Consider the following 20,138-nt stretch of genomic DNA (forward strand, 5'->3'; position numbering starts at 1 on the left):
CTGGCAACAGCAATGACCTCCGAGGGAGACTCGGTTATGCCCTCTAGGAATTTCAAGCCCCGCAGAGAAAACACTCAAAACTTACAAAGGTGCTAGACCAAAGTAAACCACTTCTCTTATGGCATCTGAGCTTTGAGTCACTAAGGCAAAAGCCAAATTAACACCAAATGGTTACAAGTCAACTCCTATCCCAATGCATTATCACATCTACAAAACAAACAGCTCTTTTTAAAACGATTGCATAGAACTTTGTGATACAGAGAAGGGACAACAGTTAAGAACAACAAAACTCAGTATTTAAGGGAGAGCATCTGCCCTCGTCTTTGGGGGCATATTTCAGTAGCATGGATGGCAATATGTGAAGGTATTCTTTTTTCTTTTCTTTTTCTTTTTCTTTTTTTTTTTTTTTTAGTGGTACTAGGGATGGGACCTAGGAGCCTTCTACCTCAGGGTTATACTCCCAGACCTATTATACATACATATATATATATTTTTGGGGGGTAGGGGTGGTACTGGGGTTCCTGGAAGCCCTGCTACCTCCGGGCTACACTCCCAGACCTATTTTATATTTTTATTTGAAAACAGGGTCTCTTAAGCCAGCACGGATGGCTCCGAACCAGCGCGATTCTCCTGTCTCCGCCTCCCAAGCGTGGGGATTACAAGTGTGCACCACCACGCCTGGCCTATTTTATATTTTTTATTTGGAAACAGGGTCTCTTAAGCCAGCAAGGCTGGCTTCGAAACTGCGCGATCCTCCTGTCTCTGCCTCCCAAGTGCGGGGATTACAAGCGTGCGCCACCACACCCGGCTATGTGAAGGTATTCTACCAGTCTCACTGACTCGTGGGAAGGGAGCAGGGGGAGCGGGAGGGATGAGGAGGGCGGGACTCAGAGGGCTGTGTGCACACAGGTTTGCATCCTGGGAAACCTCGCTATGATGTATAACTGCAATGTGCCAATAAATTATGAAAAAAGATGCCATTATAAATCTTTACACAAAAGAAGCTGTATGTTTATATTGTGCACTGACATTACAGATTAACTTTTAAATTCAATCGGTGTAAGCTCTTTAACAATATATGATTATATTTTAAATGCTTGTTTTACTATATAAAACTGTTTTATAGTAAAAGTCCTACACAATAACAAGGTAAAACTAAATAAGGAAAAATTAATCGGGAAGCAGAGACTGGAGGATCGTGGTTCGCAGACAGCCTCAGCTACTTAGTGAGGCCCTTTGCAACTCAGTGAGACCCTGTTTCAAAAAGTAAAGAGACTAAAAAGTAGGACCAGGGGTGTAGCCTGGAGGTGCAATGCCCCTGGGTTCCATCCTAGTACCCCCCCAACACACACACACACACACACACAAAAATCTTTACTGCAAATATACTATCTTGCATTAGACTATTTGAGTCACTTAACTGGAGATACAGTTGCCAAAAGTGAAGAGCTATTTATTAATAAAACAGAGAGCTATAAATAACACATTATAGTTATTGGTGAAATATCTAATCAGGAAAGAAACCATTAAAACCACCAAAAATTACTTTGACGTTTGCTTCTCTATGTTTTGAATGTTAACTCGAAGAGTTCCAATGCCAGTAAAGGAAAAACAAACTGTGGTAGTTCCAAGAACAATGTTTTCCCTCTGAAACTGCTGACCTGTGTGTACATCAGCATGCCATCTTTCCAGATTTAGAATGCTGGCACAAATACCAACTTAAATGTTCTGTTAAAATGGCCAATTTGTTTAAGGTGGACATTTGTAGCCAGAAGAAAAGTTAAGGAGATATGTCCTAAGATAAAAAAAGTCTCAGAATCCTACTTCTTTATTATTGCACTGTACCTAAAGTTTCTCCCTGGCAATCTGCCCTAATAAATCTAAAAAATATTGCTTGAGACGTAAGTGAAAATACACCCTTTGGTAACTCTCTAACAGGCTTCCCATAAAATATAGACAGTGCTTTATTAGCATAAGTTCCTTACTCACACAAAACAATTAAATATATAGCATATCTCAAAACCACCATACTAACTGTATGAGCATTAAAAAGGTACATTAATATTTTGTAAAGTATAAATATGACTTTAAATATATATTTTAATTCCTGATATCAAACACATGTTATATATACATGTATGGTATTTATTATATACTTATTACTTTGAAACTGTGTAACTAAATCTTTCTTGGATAATGGGGATAAAAGACAAGTACCTTTAGTAATGTGTGTTAAAAAGGGGATTAACTGAAGGTCTAGTATTGTCCAAAGGGCAACAGAACAGCAGCTTCACCAGCTCCTCAGACCCACAAGTTTATATCCCTAGGCTTACCTCTCCTTCTTAAAGCAAAAGAAAGAGTAAAACAGACACCTATATAACAGTGTAAAACTTCAAAACCTTCAACACATCAGTCATGGCTTTATATCACACTATAAAGTAAAAGCGGATAATGTGTCACTTGCAATGCTGTTTTGCTTTTTAATCCTAAAGAAACATGAATGAAAGAAGCTGGACACAGTGTCACACTGTGAGATCCACTTGTATCAAGTACGAAATCCAGCGAAATGAATTGATGGGGTCAGAAGCCAGGGCAGTGATCATCTTCAAGAGGTAGTTAAAAAATTATCCTTATATAAACATATCCAGTTAACAAGTATCATAAGTCATTAATTTCAAAGGCAGAAAGCCTGGAAAATTTCAGAATAAAAATTAAAAACTGGAATCTCTACAACTAATAAAGAAAGCCCGATTACCCCACCCTCTGAGGAAGTTCACATGCCACAGGGTTTCTGTACCACTTTCTGCAGGCCCACCTCTGCAGTTCGCCGAGCCCCTTGGCAGCTGGGAGGCTGGGGTTCTGCCTCAGGAAGTTTTGCTTTAGGTTGAGATGAGTGAGGTCTTGGCTGTAGAAGAGGTTGGCAGGCAGGTGCTCCAGGCTACAGCAGGAGAGGTCCACTGAGCTGATGCGCTGAGAGGCAACCTAGAGGGGTAAGACACGCGAATATTAATACATGGATGTGTCCTGTGGATGCTTTCTGTGGACAGCCGCACTCGGGGGCACAGGCGCACTCTGTAATAGCACGGTTATTCTAACAGTGCACACCAATGCTCTCTGCTTAGCACAGGACTCAGTCCAGTGCTAAAACAAAACACCTGCCGAAGGTACCTACTGTAACCCAGCAGAGGAGATGGCCCCCAAAGAGCACAGAATACTGCATTAGGCGTGATGACATCATCACTCTCCTCGAACACAGAAATTTTGTTCCTGAAAATAATCCCAATAAGAGAATTCAGAGACAGGCAGGTGGAGCATGCGTGCAATCCCAGCAACTGAGGAAGGTGAGGTAAGAGGGGTCACATGCTTGAAGACAGCCTGGGCAGTTTAGAAAGACCCTGTTCAAAGAAAAAAGAGCTGGAAAAATGACTCAACAGTAGAATGCCCCTGGGGTCCAGTCCCTGGTATACCACAAAGAGGAGAGCGAGGAAGAGAAGGAAAATGAAGAGGAGGAGGAGGAACAAACTAATCTAAGAGTTTAGAGTGAATACAGAGCTGAGAGATCTCTAAACTGAACCTAGGAATGAACACACACACACACACATACACACACACACATATACACACACATACACACATATACACATACACACACATACACACACATACACACATATACACATACACACATACACACATACACATACACACACACATACACACACATACACATATACAAATACATATTCAAAATAGTACAAATAATGTATCAATGGCCTTGTATGCATCTTAATATACTGTATCATATAATTAAATTCCATTATAGTACATGCCTCAAAGTTTCAGTGAGATGCTTTATAAATCATTGTGTTTTGCTTCCTGTATGGTTTTTTTTTTTTTTTTTTTTTTTGTGTGTGTGTGTGTGTGTGTGTGTGTGTGTGTGTGTGATACTGGAGGTGGAACCCAGAGGCTTTCTACCTCTGGGCTATACTCCCAGCCCTATTTTATATTTTATTTGGAAACAGGGTCTCACTAAGTTGCTGAGAGCCTCACTAAGTAGCTGAGGCTGGCTTCAAACCTGTGTGATCCTCCTGTCTCGGCCTCCCAAGCGGAGGGGATTACAAGCGTGCGCCACCACGCCCAGCGTCCTGTATGTATTCTATGTAAAACTTTTTTTTTTTTTTCCTGTAGTACTGGGAGTGGAACCCAGGGGCATTCTTCCTCCAAACTACACCCCAGCCCTATTTTTTATTCTTTATTTTGAAACAGGGTTCCGCTGAGTTGCAAAGGGCCTCGCTAAGTAGCTGAGGCTGTCTGTGAGCCACCATCCTCCTGTCTCAGCCTCCTGAATGCTGGGATTACAAGTGTGCGCCACCACGCCCAGCTTAAAACTTGTTTTATATCTAAATGTTTGTGCCTTCCTAGTCAAATGACTCCTCTCACAGCCAGGATCCCGAGGTTATAGACTATCTTGCATACTGGAGAAAATGCACCGCGCCACCTGTATCTCTCAAATGTTCTCCCAGCATGCTGGGCAATACGGTGCTGGTGTATGTTAAAGCACATGCAGGAGTTTACAGTTCCACTTCCATGCAGGGCTCTTTCTCTCACGGAGGCCAGGGGAATGTAGTTCTAAGCCTCTGCTCACTCTCCCCCTTTATCTTTACCAAAGTTTTATGGCGAAAACTTCATTCCTTATCTGTTATCAAACCTCAAGTTTTTTTTTTTTCTCCTTCCTAGTCATAGAAAGAACATAGTCCTGAAGATGGAGGTTCACATCACAGCACCATCAGTGAGCTGAGCTGAGGTGAAGAGATCCCTGATCTCCAAGCCCCAGTTTTCTTGTCTTAGTTATCAGGCAGAAAGACAGTACTTCCTACCTGCCTGGCAAAGAAGTAGCACTTCTTAGACGTTGTTATTACCATTCTTACAAAATGGAATGAGTCACGTTTCATATCCATTGTAATTCAGATTTTCCAGATGTTAGAAAGGCATTCAGAAGCAAATAGACATAAAATACACAAAATACACCGGGGGGTATCAGGAAATGACTGCACACATGACAGCTACGGCACTGGCATGGAAAAGCCCAGGCAGGGCTCATCTCAAATGATCTTAGAGAAGTCTGGGCTTGCACTTTAGGGATTTATTTCATCTCTCCTTGAAATTTTTAGCACTGGATAAGAAAAAAAATCCAAACAAATAGGGCCAAACCACTCATGAATAATAAATAAATGTGAAAAGAGTAAGAGTTTTATCGAGCCTGAAAGGCAGGTGGCAAAGAGAATCCCTGCTCACAGGAAGTAGACCGGAGCCTGCTCACAGGAACCAGGGCTGCAGATCGCTGGTCAGCGGAGCCATTCATTCAGAAATACGTTCTGAGCACGCGGCAGAAAAACAAGGCCTGAATGAGGACACACCAAGAGCGGACCACGTGATGACCGCTGGAATAACAGAAAGTGCAAGGGCCCAGAAAATGACGTGCGGGGCAGGGGAGGCTCCAGAGGATGTTTCAGCCCAGACTCGAACCTCAAGTAGACACCTGTGGTTTTATATGCACCCAATCCTTTCTTCACTTTCCTCTAACAGTCCATGCTCATGGGATGCCGAGTATCCTGACCGTCTGGCTACTGGGCGAAGCTCAGGGCCTCACCTGCTGAAGCTACAGACTGATCCAATGGGTGCTGGCATGGGACTCAAGACTGGATTTACAAATGCTATAGCCAGGAGAGAGAACCTGCTGCAGAGAGGCACAGTAAAAATGAATGATCTAAGCCGGGCGTGGTGGCGCGCGCTTGTAATCCCCGCGCTTGGGAGGCGGAGACAGGAGGACCACGCAGGTTCAAAGCCAGCCGTGTGCGCTGGTTTAGGAGACCCTGTTTCCAAATAAAAATATTAAAATAGGTCTGGGAGTGTAGCCCGGAGGTAGAAGGGCTTCCAGGAACCCCAGTACCACCAAAAAAAAAAAAAAGAATGATCTAGATCTGTGTCTATCAATCTGAGTTGATAAAAAAAAAAAGCAAGTTTAGGCCAGGTGTGGTGGCGCACACTTTTAATCCCAGCATTTGGGAGGTGGAGACTGGAGGATCACGGTTCGCGGACAGCCTCAGCTACCTAGCGAGGCCCTTCACAACTCAGTGAGACCCTGTGCCAAAAATAAATAAATAAATAGACTTAAAAAATAGGACTGGGGTGTAGCTGGGAGGTAGTGCCCCTGGGTTCCATCCACAAAAGAAAATGAAAAAAGGAAAAAACAAGTTTAGTACACTATACACAATATGATAACACTTCTGAAAGAAAAACAAACATTTTAACACATACAACTCAATACATTATGAATAGTAACATGGGTAATGAAGTTATAAAATCACAGATTGGTCATATGTCAAATGAATGATACTGATTGCTTCTAGATAGGAAGAGAGAGAAATAGAAATAGGAAATGGAAGATCAGATATTTTGAGTTTATCTCTAATCTTTACTTCTGTGTAAGAGGGATAAGAGAAAACAGGCAGCAACTATATCCACATGTTGACAGCTGGGCAGGCCAGCACCTGGAAATCATAATACCATCTTTTTAATCTTCTGTGTGTCTGAGCATGTATGTCTGCTTCGTTTGGTAAAAAGATAATGTGGTCTCAATAAGAATATCAGTAAAAATGGGGGAGGGGTAAGTGAAGTCTTCTGGCCTTCCTGCCACTACATATGGCACACCTGGAACAAGTCCTCCTCTTATAACCAAAACATTCCTTTAGCAAACCTTTACACTGGGCAAATGGTGGCCCCCAAAATATACATCCATGTTCTAATCTCTGGAATCAGTGACTATTGTCTCATTTAGCAAAATAGTCTCTAGAATCAGTGAATATTGTTTCATCTGCCAAAAAAAAAGTGATTAAGCTAATGATCTTGAAAGGGGGGCATTAGTCTGGACTACCGAGGTGGGTTCTAAATACAAATCCATTGTCATAGTTAGATACAAAATGTCCCCTTAAGAGCTCATTTATTAATAGCCAGGGTTGGTATAACTGAGCCATGAGGGCTGTAAACCCAGAAGTGGATAACTCCATTGTAATGGATTTACTTGGGTGGGGTGGTACCCCCGAGGCTGATAGGGTGTGGCTGAAGGAAGTGGTCCCTGGGGGTGTGGCCTTTGGCATTATATTTATGGTTCCTCTTCCTCAGCCCTGTCTTGCTCTGGCCTCCATGATGTGAGAAGCACAGCCCACGTGCTCTCCCTGTCTTGCCTCCTGCCACTGTGCCTGGAGATGCGCAGTCCCCAGCCTCATGAGGACTGAATCTGAAACACTAAGAAAACAAATCTTTCCTCTATATTACATGGTCATCTTTTAGCTTATACCTGGAAGAATGCTGATGGATAAATCCATGTATCCTCACAGAAGAGTGAGGTAGTTTTGAGGTGGAAGAGGAGAGTGATATGGCTCGAAGCCAAGGGACGCCCAGAGCCACTAGAAGCTGGGAGAAGCACTGACTGCATCCTCCCCTGGAGCTCCATGGGATGAGACTCCACAGACACACCTCACTTTTGAACTTCTGGCCAGAGAAGAAATTTGTTCTTTTAAGCCATCAGTGCTGTGTTTCAGCTAATGCAGTCTTTTCCTAATATTTGCATAGTAGTTTTCATTTCCATTCACTTATGTTGAATGAATATCTATTATGCACCAATTATTATTTTAGCTAAGCACTTAATATGCTTCAGTAAACAAAACAAAGATTTGTAAGTAGTCTGGGGACAAAACAGCACAAAAAAGGACATCAGGGCTGTTAAGAAGGTGGCAGACTATAATTAAAATACGTTGGTCACTTATAACAGGAGATGGATAGAAGAGAGAATTTGTCTAGAACATTCTAAGCAGAGAAGTAGCCAGAGTAAGGGCCCTAAAAAAGAAGCATGCCTGGCATACCTGGAGGATGTGAGGGCCAGTGGGGATAAGGAGGTCAGGGAAGCAAAGGGCTGGGGCTGCAGTAGATCCCATGGGGCCGTTCTGGCCACCTTAAGGATGCTGACTTTTAAAGTGGGCTCAGCAAGAAGCAGGAAAGGTTCTGAAGAGTGGGACATGCTCACCAATGTCCTGAGTAACTGCTTTCATCTGTCCCTAACTGCACGGGCCATAAGGGCAAGGATCTCTCTATTTTCATCGCTGATATAACCCACACTTGCACTTAGTGTTCGACGCGTGGCATGTTTTGCTGGAAGGACCTCTGGACGGCTTCACAACTCCTCCTTCCTTTCTCACCAACTTACCCCTGACCGCTCTAGGTAATCTTTTCACCTGGAGACTATGGAGGACAAATTCTATTTCTACTGAGGCATCACACTAAATATTCCCTTCAGACACCCAAGAGAAACTGATTAAATGTCAAGCCGTATTTGCTTCTTTCATTCTGAACCGCAGGCTTTCCTTGCTGGAACCAAGGGAAGGAAGTCACATTAAGAGGGTTAGAATGAGAGTGGTCTCATGATAGCCACTGCAGAGGTAGGAAAATCTATAATGAGAACACCAGTTCGATATGTCATGACAGCCTTGGGGCAAGCTGCCAAGGAGACCACAAAGCCACCTATGCCTCCGCCCAGTCCCGTGAGTGCTCACACCTAGATCAACCTGGCTCCTTCAGGTCTCCACCACAAGGAGAAAATGCGTCACTGGAAGGTTTGCTTGATTCTCAAATGAGAAAGCTACCATCTGGGCTGTTTAAAGAAGTGGTGGCCCACCAACATATCAGCTATTAAAACTAAGACTGTTCTCAAGACAGACCTCCACAAAGAACAGATAGCAATAAGAAAACCACCTGGATATGTTATCTTAGCTTATTTTTCAAGTGGTAGTAACAATAAAGCTAACATTTAGGAAGTGCTTCCCTTATGACAGTTTCTTTTAAGAGCTAAAGACATAATAGGTCATTCAATGTTTACCACAACACCGCAGGGTGAGGACTCAGACCCGACTCAAAGATGAAGGTTAGGGTGAGTCAGAGTGTGCCCAAGACCATGTGGCTAAGGCAGCAACAGGACCAGTTTAAAGGAGAAGCTGAACTATCAACTCAGTGCCATCAGGTCAGGGCCTGGGATGCAGTCCAGATCTCCACACAAGGGTGGATTCCTTAATCACATGCAAAATGATAACATAATTGGCATAAGGAAAAGCTATCCCTTGGAGAAGCTTAAGCCTTAAGAATGAGGACAGGGGGATGATAGATAGTGGGTCATCCTCAGGAGAAGTAGGGGGGCATCTACTAAGCAAACGTGTTTCACAGGAGGACGGAGCCCTGTGGGGCCATCACTCCTTGACATCATGGGCTCTTCCCACTCAATCTCACACAGCTTGTCCAAATGGGCTACAGACCCTCACCTCCTGCAACTAGGGAACATCCGATCAAACTTAACAGGTTACAGGAAAAGTGGAGAAGGTTACAAAAATCCAAAAGAGAAAGAAACAGGAAATGTCTCAAATCTTTGTTATAGAAAGGGACATCTAAAGGGCCTCACAGTTGGAATATAAAATCCTTTTGGCTGGGGATGCAGCTCAGTGGCAGAGCACTTGCCTAGCATGTACAAGGACCTAGGTTCAATCCCCAGTACTGGGGTGGGAGAATCTTTGTGTCAAAAGCAATTATACTTTTGCATTGCCCACCAACAGCAAGCCAGGGGATGACACAGAGCTGAGGCCCGAGACTGAACATGCAGGGTGCGTGGAGAGTGCCAGGACTCACTAGCGAAGCCGCTCTGGACAAGTCACTCATCTCTTTGTCCTTCAGTTTCCTCATCTCTACAGTGGAATAAAAATATGTGCCTGATCAGCTCAACAAGTTGCTAATAGTACTGTTTTTTGTTTAAAAAAAAAAATCAGGAGAGGATATGTAAACCAAGCATCCCTAGACCAACATCCATAGCTACAAAGAATACAAATCCTTAAAACAAGCAACAACAACAGAAACCTATAGTGTACTGGGAACTGTTCCTGCCAATAGATGCAGTGCAATTAAACAGAGAGAGATCATCAACAAACACATACAAACAGATTCAAGTTCTAGATCAGTTCAAGGTAACGGCCTAGGGAATTAGTTCTAGTCTACATAAACAACAACAAACTTTTAAGGCTGATAATTTAGAGTGAGTCAGGACTTCTCTTCAGGAGCCTACATACACTGGGAGATAGATTAACACGAACACAAATCCCAACTAGCTGCTTAGGGCTTTTCAAGACATATATGGAGAAAAAAGTTCATTTAGATTTAAAAGTTATTTCCCCAAAGAACACTGTTGGGTAAAACTATAATAATAATAATAATAATAATAATAATAGAATAAAATTTTAAGATTACTTAATGGGCTTCCACACATTTTCTTAACATGCTACTCTGCTTGACAGGTTACTAAGTTGTTTCTTTGCCTACCCTTAGGACACTTATGCCAAAAATGTTTCCTTGGAGCCTAGCTTAAATGCACTTCTACACCAGTATATCTCGCCATGCTTTCAAAACCTCACCTTTCCTTGAAACAGCTGCCCTCTGCATTCCTCCCACTGAGCTGGGGCTCACTGAGTGGGAAAGAGTCCTTCTGAGGTGAAGGCAAGTCTGAGGTAACATGCACCTGGTACTTCATCTGCTCTATAGTAAAAGTGCATGCATCCTTTTAATGTACATTGTATGTGTAAAGTTGAGCAAAGTAACTCTGGAAAGCTTGGTCAAAGCAGCTGAAATAGCACAAATAACTCTGCTTGTGTAAGACCAGACGCCTGTGACCGGGCATTATGAGTCATTAAGTGCTCTGGTCCAGCCTTCGGTGGCTTGGGAAATTATGCTCCTGGCTAAAAGGACAGTTACTGGGGAGTTCACTAGACTTCTGTAAACAATTATTAACCTCAACTGAACTAGTTTTTTCATTCCCCTTACTTCCAAAATGTTTGGGGAAGGAATGAGGGGGAAGAATATAAAATTAAGGATATAGTGTTTTAATCTTTATCAGCTAAACATCCTAACAACTTGTTTCAATTTCATCCTTTTCAACACAAAATTTTCAATGTTACCAAATTTTTTTATTTCTACTATTCTACAACATGCAATCATTTCTTTAAAAAAATTCTACAACAGATGCAAAAATTCTTCCTCTAAGATTAATTACTATATATATTTAATATCCTAATAGCAATATATCAGGCTATCAATTTTAGACTTAGTAAATTCTACCTGAAATTTTAGTATCTTTTTTGTTTTGGTGGTGGTGGTACTGGGGTTCCTGGAAACCCTTCTACCACTGGGCTACACTCTAAGACCTATTTTTATATTTTTATTTGGAAACAGGGTCTCTTAAGCCAGCACAGCTGGCTTCGAACCTGCGTGATCCTCCTGTCTCTGCCTCCCAAGCGCGGGGATTACAAGCGTGCGCCACCACGCCCAGCGAAATTTTAGTATCTTAACATTTTATATATCTAAAAGGTTAAATGATGTGGAAAAATATAAGAAACAAAATATGCAAATTTATACAACAGTCTAAATTTTTAGAAGAAATAGTAAATCAATCTTCATTGATAACAGGAAAATCTGGAGAGGTTATGAATAACAGGCAAAAATGAGAGCTCTTTTGAGGGCAAGAGCATGGGGTAGGGTATGATTTTAAGATGATGGGCCACAGGCACCACTTGATATACAGCAGTAAGCTAGAAGAGAGAGGAAATGCTTCAGCCATTGTTCAGATAGGAGGCTACTGCAATGTAGAAACTCAATACAGAGACATATAGACCACGAGATCCTATTAGGCATTCCGACCTCCCTTTGTCAGAGGAGGATGCGGGAGGGGAATGAGGAGTTGGCGTTCTCACGCTCTCAGGCTAACTCCAGTAAATTGTTTGGTATACATTGGGTATTTGCCCTTTAGGAAACAAGCACTAGACTTGGAACTGAGGCAGAACTGTGAAGATACAGCCTTTGTCCTGAAAGGCTTAGCCCCTTGAGGACATAGACATCTAAATTACAATTCAATGAAGTCTGTGCAGGGGCGCAATGGGAGCAAACACAGCAAAGAACACAGGCCTCAGCGCTCGTGCCAGCAGTGCCAGCTCCCCCCTAGGAGTCCCCTTCGCCCACAAAATGGGCCATGCATTCACAGGCCCTTCGGCTGTGTTTGTCCGGGGAGCTCACTGTGTAGCCTAAACTGGAAATGTGGACCTGGGGCCTCATCTTTTATGAGTCAGAGCAACTGAGCAGGGTCAGTGGGGATGACCCCGCCAGCCTTCCAAAATCACCAACAGTATCCATCTCAGAGTTATCTGCCCTCCACACACATAAACCCCATTGTGCTGCTCAGTAACAACAACAAAAAGCTAGAGCTCAGCTTGGGTGGAGCCCAAGTCTGAACTCACAGTTCCTTCCTCATTTCCTTATTGGCAAAATCTGCATAAACAATGTCTTGAGAGTGTTACTACCTGAGAACGCTTCGGAAAATCAGGACAGCATTCTTCCAATGGCAAGGAGCAGACCACAAAAAACTTATATTCTAACTTTCAGTTCAAATACACACACACAAACACATGCACACATGTTCAAATGGCTCAACTATTAGAAATTAGCTACTTGTTTTCTACTTGAAATTAAAAAAAAAAATCAATGTTTAAGTTTTAATATGCAATAACCAGTATGTTTAATATAGAGTTCAAAGAGCCCTTTCTAATTATGTCACTAATCACTAATTTATAACATGACAAATTAGACCAGTACATAGAATGGTTGGAGAAAACTTAGCACTTTGGGTTAAAAATACTTTAGACTTCCAAAGTAAATATATGTATAGGAACTAAACTTTTTTGTGTGGTACTGGGGATGAAACCCAGGGGCATTCTACCTTCGAGCTATACTCCCAGCCCTATTTTTTATTCTTCATTTTGAAAGAGGGTCTCACTGAGCTGCAAAGGGCCTAAGTAGTAGTTGAGGCTGTCCGCAAACCTCCATCCTACTGTCTCAGCCTCACAAATGCTAGGATTACAAGTGTGTGCAACCACGCCCGGCTTGAACTAAACTTTTAAAGATATTTATTAATTTTTTAATATTGACCAATTTTTTTAAATTGGTCAAAACCGTAAGATTTAAAAGATATTTAGCTTCCAAATATAACAAGACTAGATACAGATATCTGGTTAATCATATATTTTAAGTTACTGATAAATCAATATTTGACCAGTTTTCAAAGAATCAGACAACAGTAGTTATCTCAACATTGAAATCGAATGACTCAAAATACAAGAGATTTTTAAAATATGTCTTGTTCATCATTTAAGATGATCAATAACTGCAATATTTAGAGATTATCAAACAGGAGAGGGAGTAGAATTATTTTGTCATACTAGAAAACAAAACAGGGTTTAGTGAGTCAATGTTAAAAGAACAAACAATGAACTATTTTATCAGATACTAAAGGCACCTGAAATACTATATACTATAGCCATTTTGTGGAGAAAAAAAGGAAGTCTGGGAGTCTACGGGGCTTTTTAAAATCCTAATTTTAAATCTGTCAAATAAGAGCCATTTGGGGATGAGTAGAATTCATAGCTAAAAGAAAGTTTACAAAAGAAAATGCCAAACAACTGTTAGGGCAATCATTTCGGAGAACTACAATTAATATTACCTTCCTGGGAACTACCTCACAAGAGCCCTTCGCAATCTTAAAATAACATACTGAAACTTTAAAATATAGCTTGAAGTTTCTGGCTTGAAACCTAGAATGTACTTTATTAAAGATAACATATAGCCAAATTCCACATGTATTTTGAAAGTATTAATTATAGCAGCATGGATCCCAACCAATCTTCTTTAATAACTCTATGGGAAAGTGAAACATGAGGAATACACTTCCATTTGCTGAGGCCCTCACAATACAAGTGGACCCTAGAAGTGTGCCTGGGACAAAGGGGAAAAAATGTGTCTCCCTTCCTTCTCTTCCTCTCTTCTCCCTGCTCGACAGGACATGGTGCTCTGCTAATTCCAACGCAGACAGGAGAAGGCAGGAGGCGAGTTTAAAATGGTAATAACCTAAGTATAAAAAATAGGAACTGCTTCACAAAAACATACTTCTTTTGTTATGAGATGGTAAGCAAATGACGTATCTTTGTTATATGAAAAAAAATGGATTATAAAACATGGAGGAAATATAATTACTAAGTTTTAAACTGAAATATCTTAGAACTGAAATGCAAACCTCTTCAAGAATACATTAAGTAGGGTTTCACAAATAAGAGGCACCACAGAAAGAATAAAGGATCAGCAGCATGGAGACAGGATAAGAAGAGACGAGGCATAATCCTAACTGTAAAGAAATCATCCTGTTATTATTTACTAACAATCACAATTGTATGTGTAACAAAAACAAATTTAATGCAATCTAAAATATTTCATCTCCGGCCTATATTCCAAACAGAATCTCAAAGTCCCTTAATAACCAAGTTCTGTATGTTCCTAATATTATTATCCATAGTAAGGAAAGATTTCATAATACGAATTTTTTACATAATATAGGCATCACTGTGTTGGAAAGTTAATTATGGTATTTGGCAGCTTAGAGTCAAATTTCCACAAGAAAATAAACTGTAACTAGCAGGAATCCATGTATCCCAGCCAGCATTCGTGCTTTCTCTATCTTCTCTGTGGTCTTTCTCATTCTGATAAGACAGCCGTGCCGTGACTACACCCTTACACTTTGCGGTCTGTCTTTTCACATACTTTACCTTTCCTTGAAATTGATCCCTCAAAACTCTCCTTTTCTCTTTCCTCGTCTTCACATACCCAGAGTCCACAGACTAGACTTCCGATCGCTGTTCAAAGCATCCCTACAGAACTGGTACAAGAGCAATCAATCTTCTCAAGAACAGGGTCACAGCTTGTAAGTGAAAATCCCTGTCACGCAAATGCGTGGTTCCCCTGCAGTCTCCTACAGGCCTAGTAGGCTGTCCTTGGTCAAAGGCTCTTGACTCTCCATCTCAGTAAAGGTATAAAATGTGAAGCGAGTGTTTCCAGAAAGGAAACTGCATTCCTGCAGTAGAATCACACTGAAAACAAAGCTTCTTACTGTCACAAGCTCAATGTAAGAAACGACAGCCCAAGTCCTAAAGGACAACTGACAGGCCATGCCAAGCAAAAGCAGTGGGCTCTTAAACTACACCTCGGGTTAGGAGGCAAAGTAGATATAAAGAGAACTGGTCAAAGTGTCCCTTGCAACTTTTTTTTTTTTTTTTTTTTTTTTTTTGCAGTACTGGGGATGAAACCCGAGGCATTTTACCTCCAAGCTACACCCCCAGCCCTATTTTTTATTCTTTATTTTGAAACAGGGTCTCACCGAGTTGCAAAGGCCCTCACTAACCTTAGTGACATATATCTTATCAACCCAACTACACTAGAATGACTTGACTCAAGTGGTCGGTGAACTGTTCTTCGAGTAAAATACCATTTTTGAGCATGTGAAATCAAAAGTGCAACTGTGATTCACCAAGTACCTTATTCTTATGTAAAGGGCGATGTTTATGCATCATTTCTCATGATCTTTAATTCTGCATGAATGTGTGGCTTACACAGCAGTGACTTTCTTTTTCAAGTCATGGCCTAGAATTAAAATACTACCGCAAATACTGAGAGAGACAGCAGGAGAGAGAACAGTGACAGTCTCCTGTGACCGCCAGCAATTCAGCTACTGACTAACAGCTACACCCAGAGCAATGGCCCTGGTGAGGCCTGAACCCAGCACACTGGGCTGACCTCACCAGGCAAAACTGAGGTCCTCAGATGATGAAGCCATGCTGTGCCTTTTCCAACAAATGGGGGACGGGGTGGAGGGTAACACAGGTTGAACATCCCCACTCCAGAAATGTGAAATCCAAAATGCTCCAATATCCAAATTTCTTTGAGTGCCAATGTGATGATACAAGTAGAAAATCCCATACCTGTCTTTATGCGATGGGTTGCAGCCCTAAGTGCATGCAGAGGCACCAAACATACAAAACTGCCTCAGGCTCTATGTGTACGGTGCATATGAAAGATAAATGTCGTCTTTTAGACTCGGGTCCCCTCTGTAAGACATCTCATTATGTCTGTGTAAATATCCCAAAATCAGAAAACCCCAAACATTTCAGGTACTCAGCATTTCTAACAAAGAGATATTGGTCTTATATTCCTAACTACAGGGCTTCATCAATCTCAATGAAGTCATTTTACTATTCAAATTCAAAATACTCAATTTTTTTTTTTTGTAATGGGAATTGAACCCAGCAGCATTCTGCCTCTGAACTATGCCCCCAGCCTTATTTTTTTATTTTGAAACAGGGCCCTCACTAAGTTGCTAAGGCTATCCTGAAAGCTGTGATTCTCCTGTCTCAACTTTCCAATTACTAGGATTACAGACATGTGCCACCACGCCCAGCTCAAGATACTAAACTTTGAAATGTTCCAAGTAGTAAAATGTTTTCATCTTCATGTAGTTAATCAATACTTGAGAACAATTAATCTGTCTGATAAAAAGAAAGTCATGCCCTTTCCTACAACTGCTATGTATTGTTTGATATCGCAAGACACCCGGAATCACCTAATTGTTGAAATCTAAATAGAAGAGTTATAAAAGTAATCGTAGTTACCTCAATTGTTCATTCTTTAAAAAAACAAACATAGATAAAGATATTGTGGTTACATTTGTAGGAAAAATTCTCATTGCCTAGTTTCTTTCTCTCTCTCTCTCTCTCCCTACCTCTCTCTCTCTCACAGACATGTTCATGAAAATACGTGTGAGTAGAATAATAGATGCCTGGGGTTTGCTGAATCATAGGACTGTACAGTGGCCATGAACTGATAAATGTGAAAGCTGGGTCACAGGTATATTGGAGTTAAAATGTTATCTCTACTTCTATGAATATTTTGTATTGTACATAAAACATATATACAACACTAAAACAGTGATCTGAATTCAATTTTAATCTTTTATGAAATAAAAACATTTTAAAGTAGGATTAATATGGTGTTACAGAAGTGACTAAGACTACTAAACTAAAATTACAACCAAGGCTAGCAGCCAGGTGAGGTGCGGCATGCCTGTGTTCCCTGTACTGGATACTTGGGAGGCTGAGACAGGAAAAGCACAGGTTGGAGGCCATCATTAGCAAATGAAACCCTGTTTCAAAATAAGAAATAAAATAAGGGTAGGAGTGTAGCTTGGAGGTTGAATGCCTCTGGGTTCAATCCCCAATATTAAATGGGAAAAGAACAAAAGACAAAAAGAGAGAAAGATGCCGGGCATGGTGGCGCACGCTTGTAATCCCCGCGCTTGGGAGGCAGAGACAGGAGGATCATGCAGGTTCGAAGCCAGCCGCGCGCGCTGGCTTAGGAGACCCTGTTTCCAAATAAAAATGTAAAAATAGGTCTGGGAGTGTAGCCCAGAGGTAGAAGGGCTTCCAGGAACCCCAGTTCCACCAAAAGAGAGAGAGAGAGAGAGAGAGAGAGAGAGAGAGAGAGAGAGAGAGAGAGAGAGAGAGGGAGACTGAGGCCAGAGATTCACATAAAAGGCTACCTTTGAAAAAGATTCAATGGATTAATCAACATGTCTAAAATGAGCACACTAAAAAGTGGGTGGCGAAGTGTGACGGCTAGGTCAGCGTTTCCACGATGGTACCCCTAATCTTATGCCTCTCGGCCTTTTTACATCTGCTCCTCCAATCACTTTGAAAACATGTTGGACACACGCACTCTGAGCAAATAGAGTTCTTTTCTTATATTGAACACAATGGGATGTTTACTAAATTTTCAAAGCACATCGTGCATTAATATTTTAGGGATGACTTCAAAACCAATTTTGTAATCCTCCCAAAGGAGCTCCCCTTAGTATCCTAACACACCCAGCATCAAAATTCTAATGGGATTGCCATAGATATTATTTTGAAAAGCAATCTTGTTAAGATAATGCTTATAAGCCTACTTTTGTAGAATGGATCTAATTAATAAACTTAATTTTCCCAAAACTAAATGAAACAATGAACATTAACATTTTTCTTGTTGCTAAGTCCAGAAACATAGAGTCAAAAAAAAAAAAAGTTTCCTTTTAAATTACTTATCTAGTTCATTTTGGCTTAAAAATAACTGGAATTTGTCAGTTTGCCTCTGTGTCAATTTATCAACACAGGGGTGCGGACAGTATTAAAAATCAGAAATTCTGATTTTTTTCTTTCTATTGCTGATTTGTTTTTCTTTCATATCCTGATTAAATCGATTCCTCATTTAAATCAGGATGTAAAGGAAATCCATTCTGTGAATGTTTTTTTAAGATGAAGGAAAAAAATGGTCCATCCCCATATTAAACCATCATAGTAGGAAATATAACTCCCTAATACCTATATATGTAACTATGGGAAAGGGAAGTTAAAAGTAGAATGAGCTTGTAACAGATATATCCACTCCAAATTCCCCAAGAACATATATTCCCAGAGTAAAATTCCCACCCTCTGTTCAGAAGCCACTACCTACTCTCCCTCTTAGATGCTGGGTTAAAGGAAAAGATACAATCATGAGATTACCCTCAATATAGTACGTTTAAAAGGGACGCAGCAAGCCTGGCATGCGTGGTGGCGCACGCTTGTCATCCCAGCATTCGGGAGGCTGAGACAGGAGGCTCTTGGTCCTTGGCCAGCCTCAGCTATTCAGTGAGACCCTTTGCAACTCAGTGAGACCCTGTTTCAAAATAAAGAATAAGAAATAGAGCTGGGGTGTAGAGCTCGGAGGTAGAATGCCCCTCGGTTCCATCCCCAGTATGCAAGAAGAAGGGGGATGTAGCCAAAATATAGGATTCCTACCCAAATGAGCAGTCCCTTCGTTCGTTTCTTATTATCTAATGTCTTTAGTCAGTTCCCAACAGCTTATTTGCCTTTTAATTCACTCACCATAATAACTTCTATTTGTTTTCAATGCTGGGAATCAAACCTAGTGCCTTGTGCATGGTAGGCAAGCACTGAGCCACTAAGCTACATCCTATTTCTAATTCTTTAAATATGTATCTATTTCTTAAGATTAGAGAAAGGAAAATCTGCCATTTAAAATCTGCATTTACTAAAATGTTTTGCCTTCTGTCCCCCACCCCTGTTCTTTTCAGGAGAAAGTCTGTTACTTTCCCTAGACGGTTGCTGTGGTTGTTCAGAGCAGCAGACGACATCCTGCTCAGATCAAGTACATGTGTCCTTACCTGCTGAAAATAACCACACACTTAGACAACACTTAAAGGTTTGATCAACCAGTGGTGTTGGCAGGAATAACAGTTATACGATTATTTTATTTCTTCAGTCAATCATTTACACGCACATAAACACGCACCTACTTAATACCAGCGTAGGTGCCTTACATACACATTTCATATATGCCCTAAGAGGTAAGTATTCCCTTTACAAAATTACAATTTGAAAACCTGGACATAGCCATATACCCAGTAAGTGACAGAACCAATTTCTCTGCCTTACTCTGAAACTCAAAACTCTTCATCCCCACATCTTCTCCAGACATTAAAGCCTTTCTGCAGAGAAAGTTAAAGTTCCCATTCTAATTAATTCTAGTAAATAATTATCTAAGATCATTAAATCAAAGTCCCTCCTCCCTCCTGGAAACATTCACACTTGTTTTAAGCATAAAACATGCTGTACACATACGTGTTGTTTTGAACGTCTATGGGTGTGAATTAGTAGCTACATTACATTTTAGCACCTATACATCAGGCACCTTCTAATGGAGATACAGTAATCAGTAGAAAGGAAACTAGCAGAGACATCCTCTCTGCCACAATGCCAGCATGTTCTCCAGTTTCACAGTTCACTCGCCATCCTCCACTGTCTCCTACAGAGGTCTGATAATTGACTCTGTTTATGGTTCGTAAAATCAGAGTCTCATTATAGATATGCTATATTACTAGATGACAGAGATGGCATATTAGCCAACCAGAAACAGGAAAGAATAGTAACCAAGCTAACATTTGACACTTACAATCAGCACCATTAGAAATCCGCATTCTCTAGCTGGACGTGGTGGCGCAAGCTTGTAATCCCCGCCCTTGGGAGGCAGAGACAGGAGGATCGGGCTGGTTCCGAGCCAGCAGTGGTGGCTTAAGAGACCCTGTT

At 41.1% G+C, this 20,138-nt stretch overlaps 1 protein-coding gene across 1 annotated transcript in view; it reads right to left on the minus strand.

Moving 5' to 3' along the window:
• PHLPP1 (PH domain and leucine rich repeat protein phosphatase 1) overlaps positions 1-20,138 on the minus strand; it is a gene marked incomplete at both ends in the record, with an annotated part of 185,278 nt that overhangs the window by 66,095 nt on the left and 99,045 nt on the right. The window contains one exon of the mRNA XM_080714393.1: positions 2,816-2,982. Within this exon, the coding sequence (XP_080570519.1) occupies positions 2,816-2,982 (167 nt within the window). The remainder of the gene's footprint in view (positions 1-2,815; positions 2,983-20,138) is intronic.

This window comes from Muscardinus avellanarius, assembly GCF_963383645.1.
Source record: "Muscardinus avellanarius genome assembly, chromosome: 17".
Taxonomy (NCBI): domain Eukaryota; kingdom Metazoa; phylum Chordata; class Mammalia; order Rodentia; family Gliridae; genus Muscardinus; species Muscardinus avellanarius.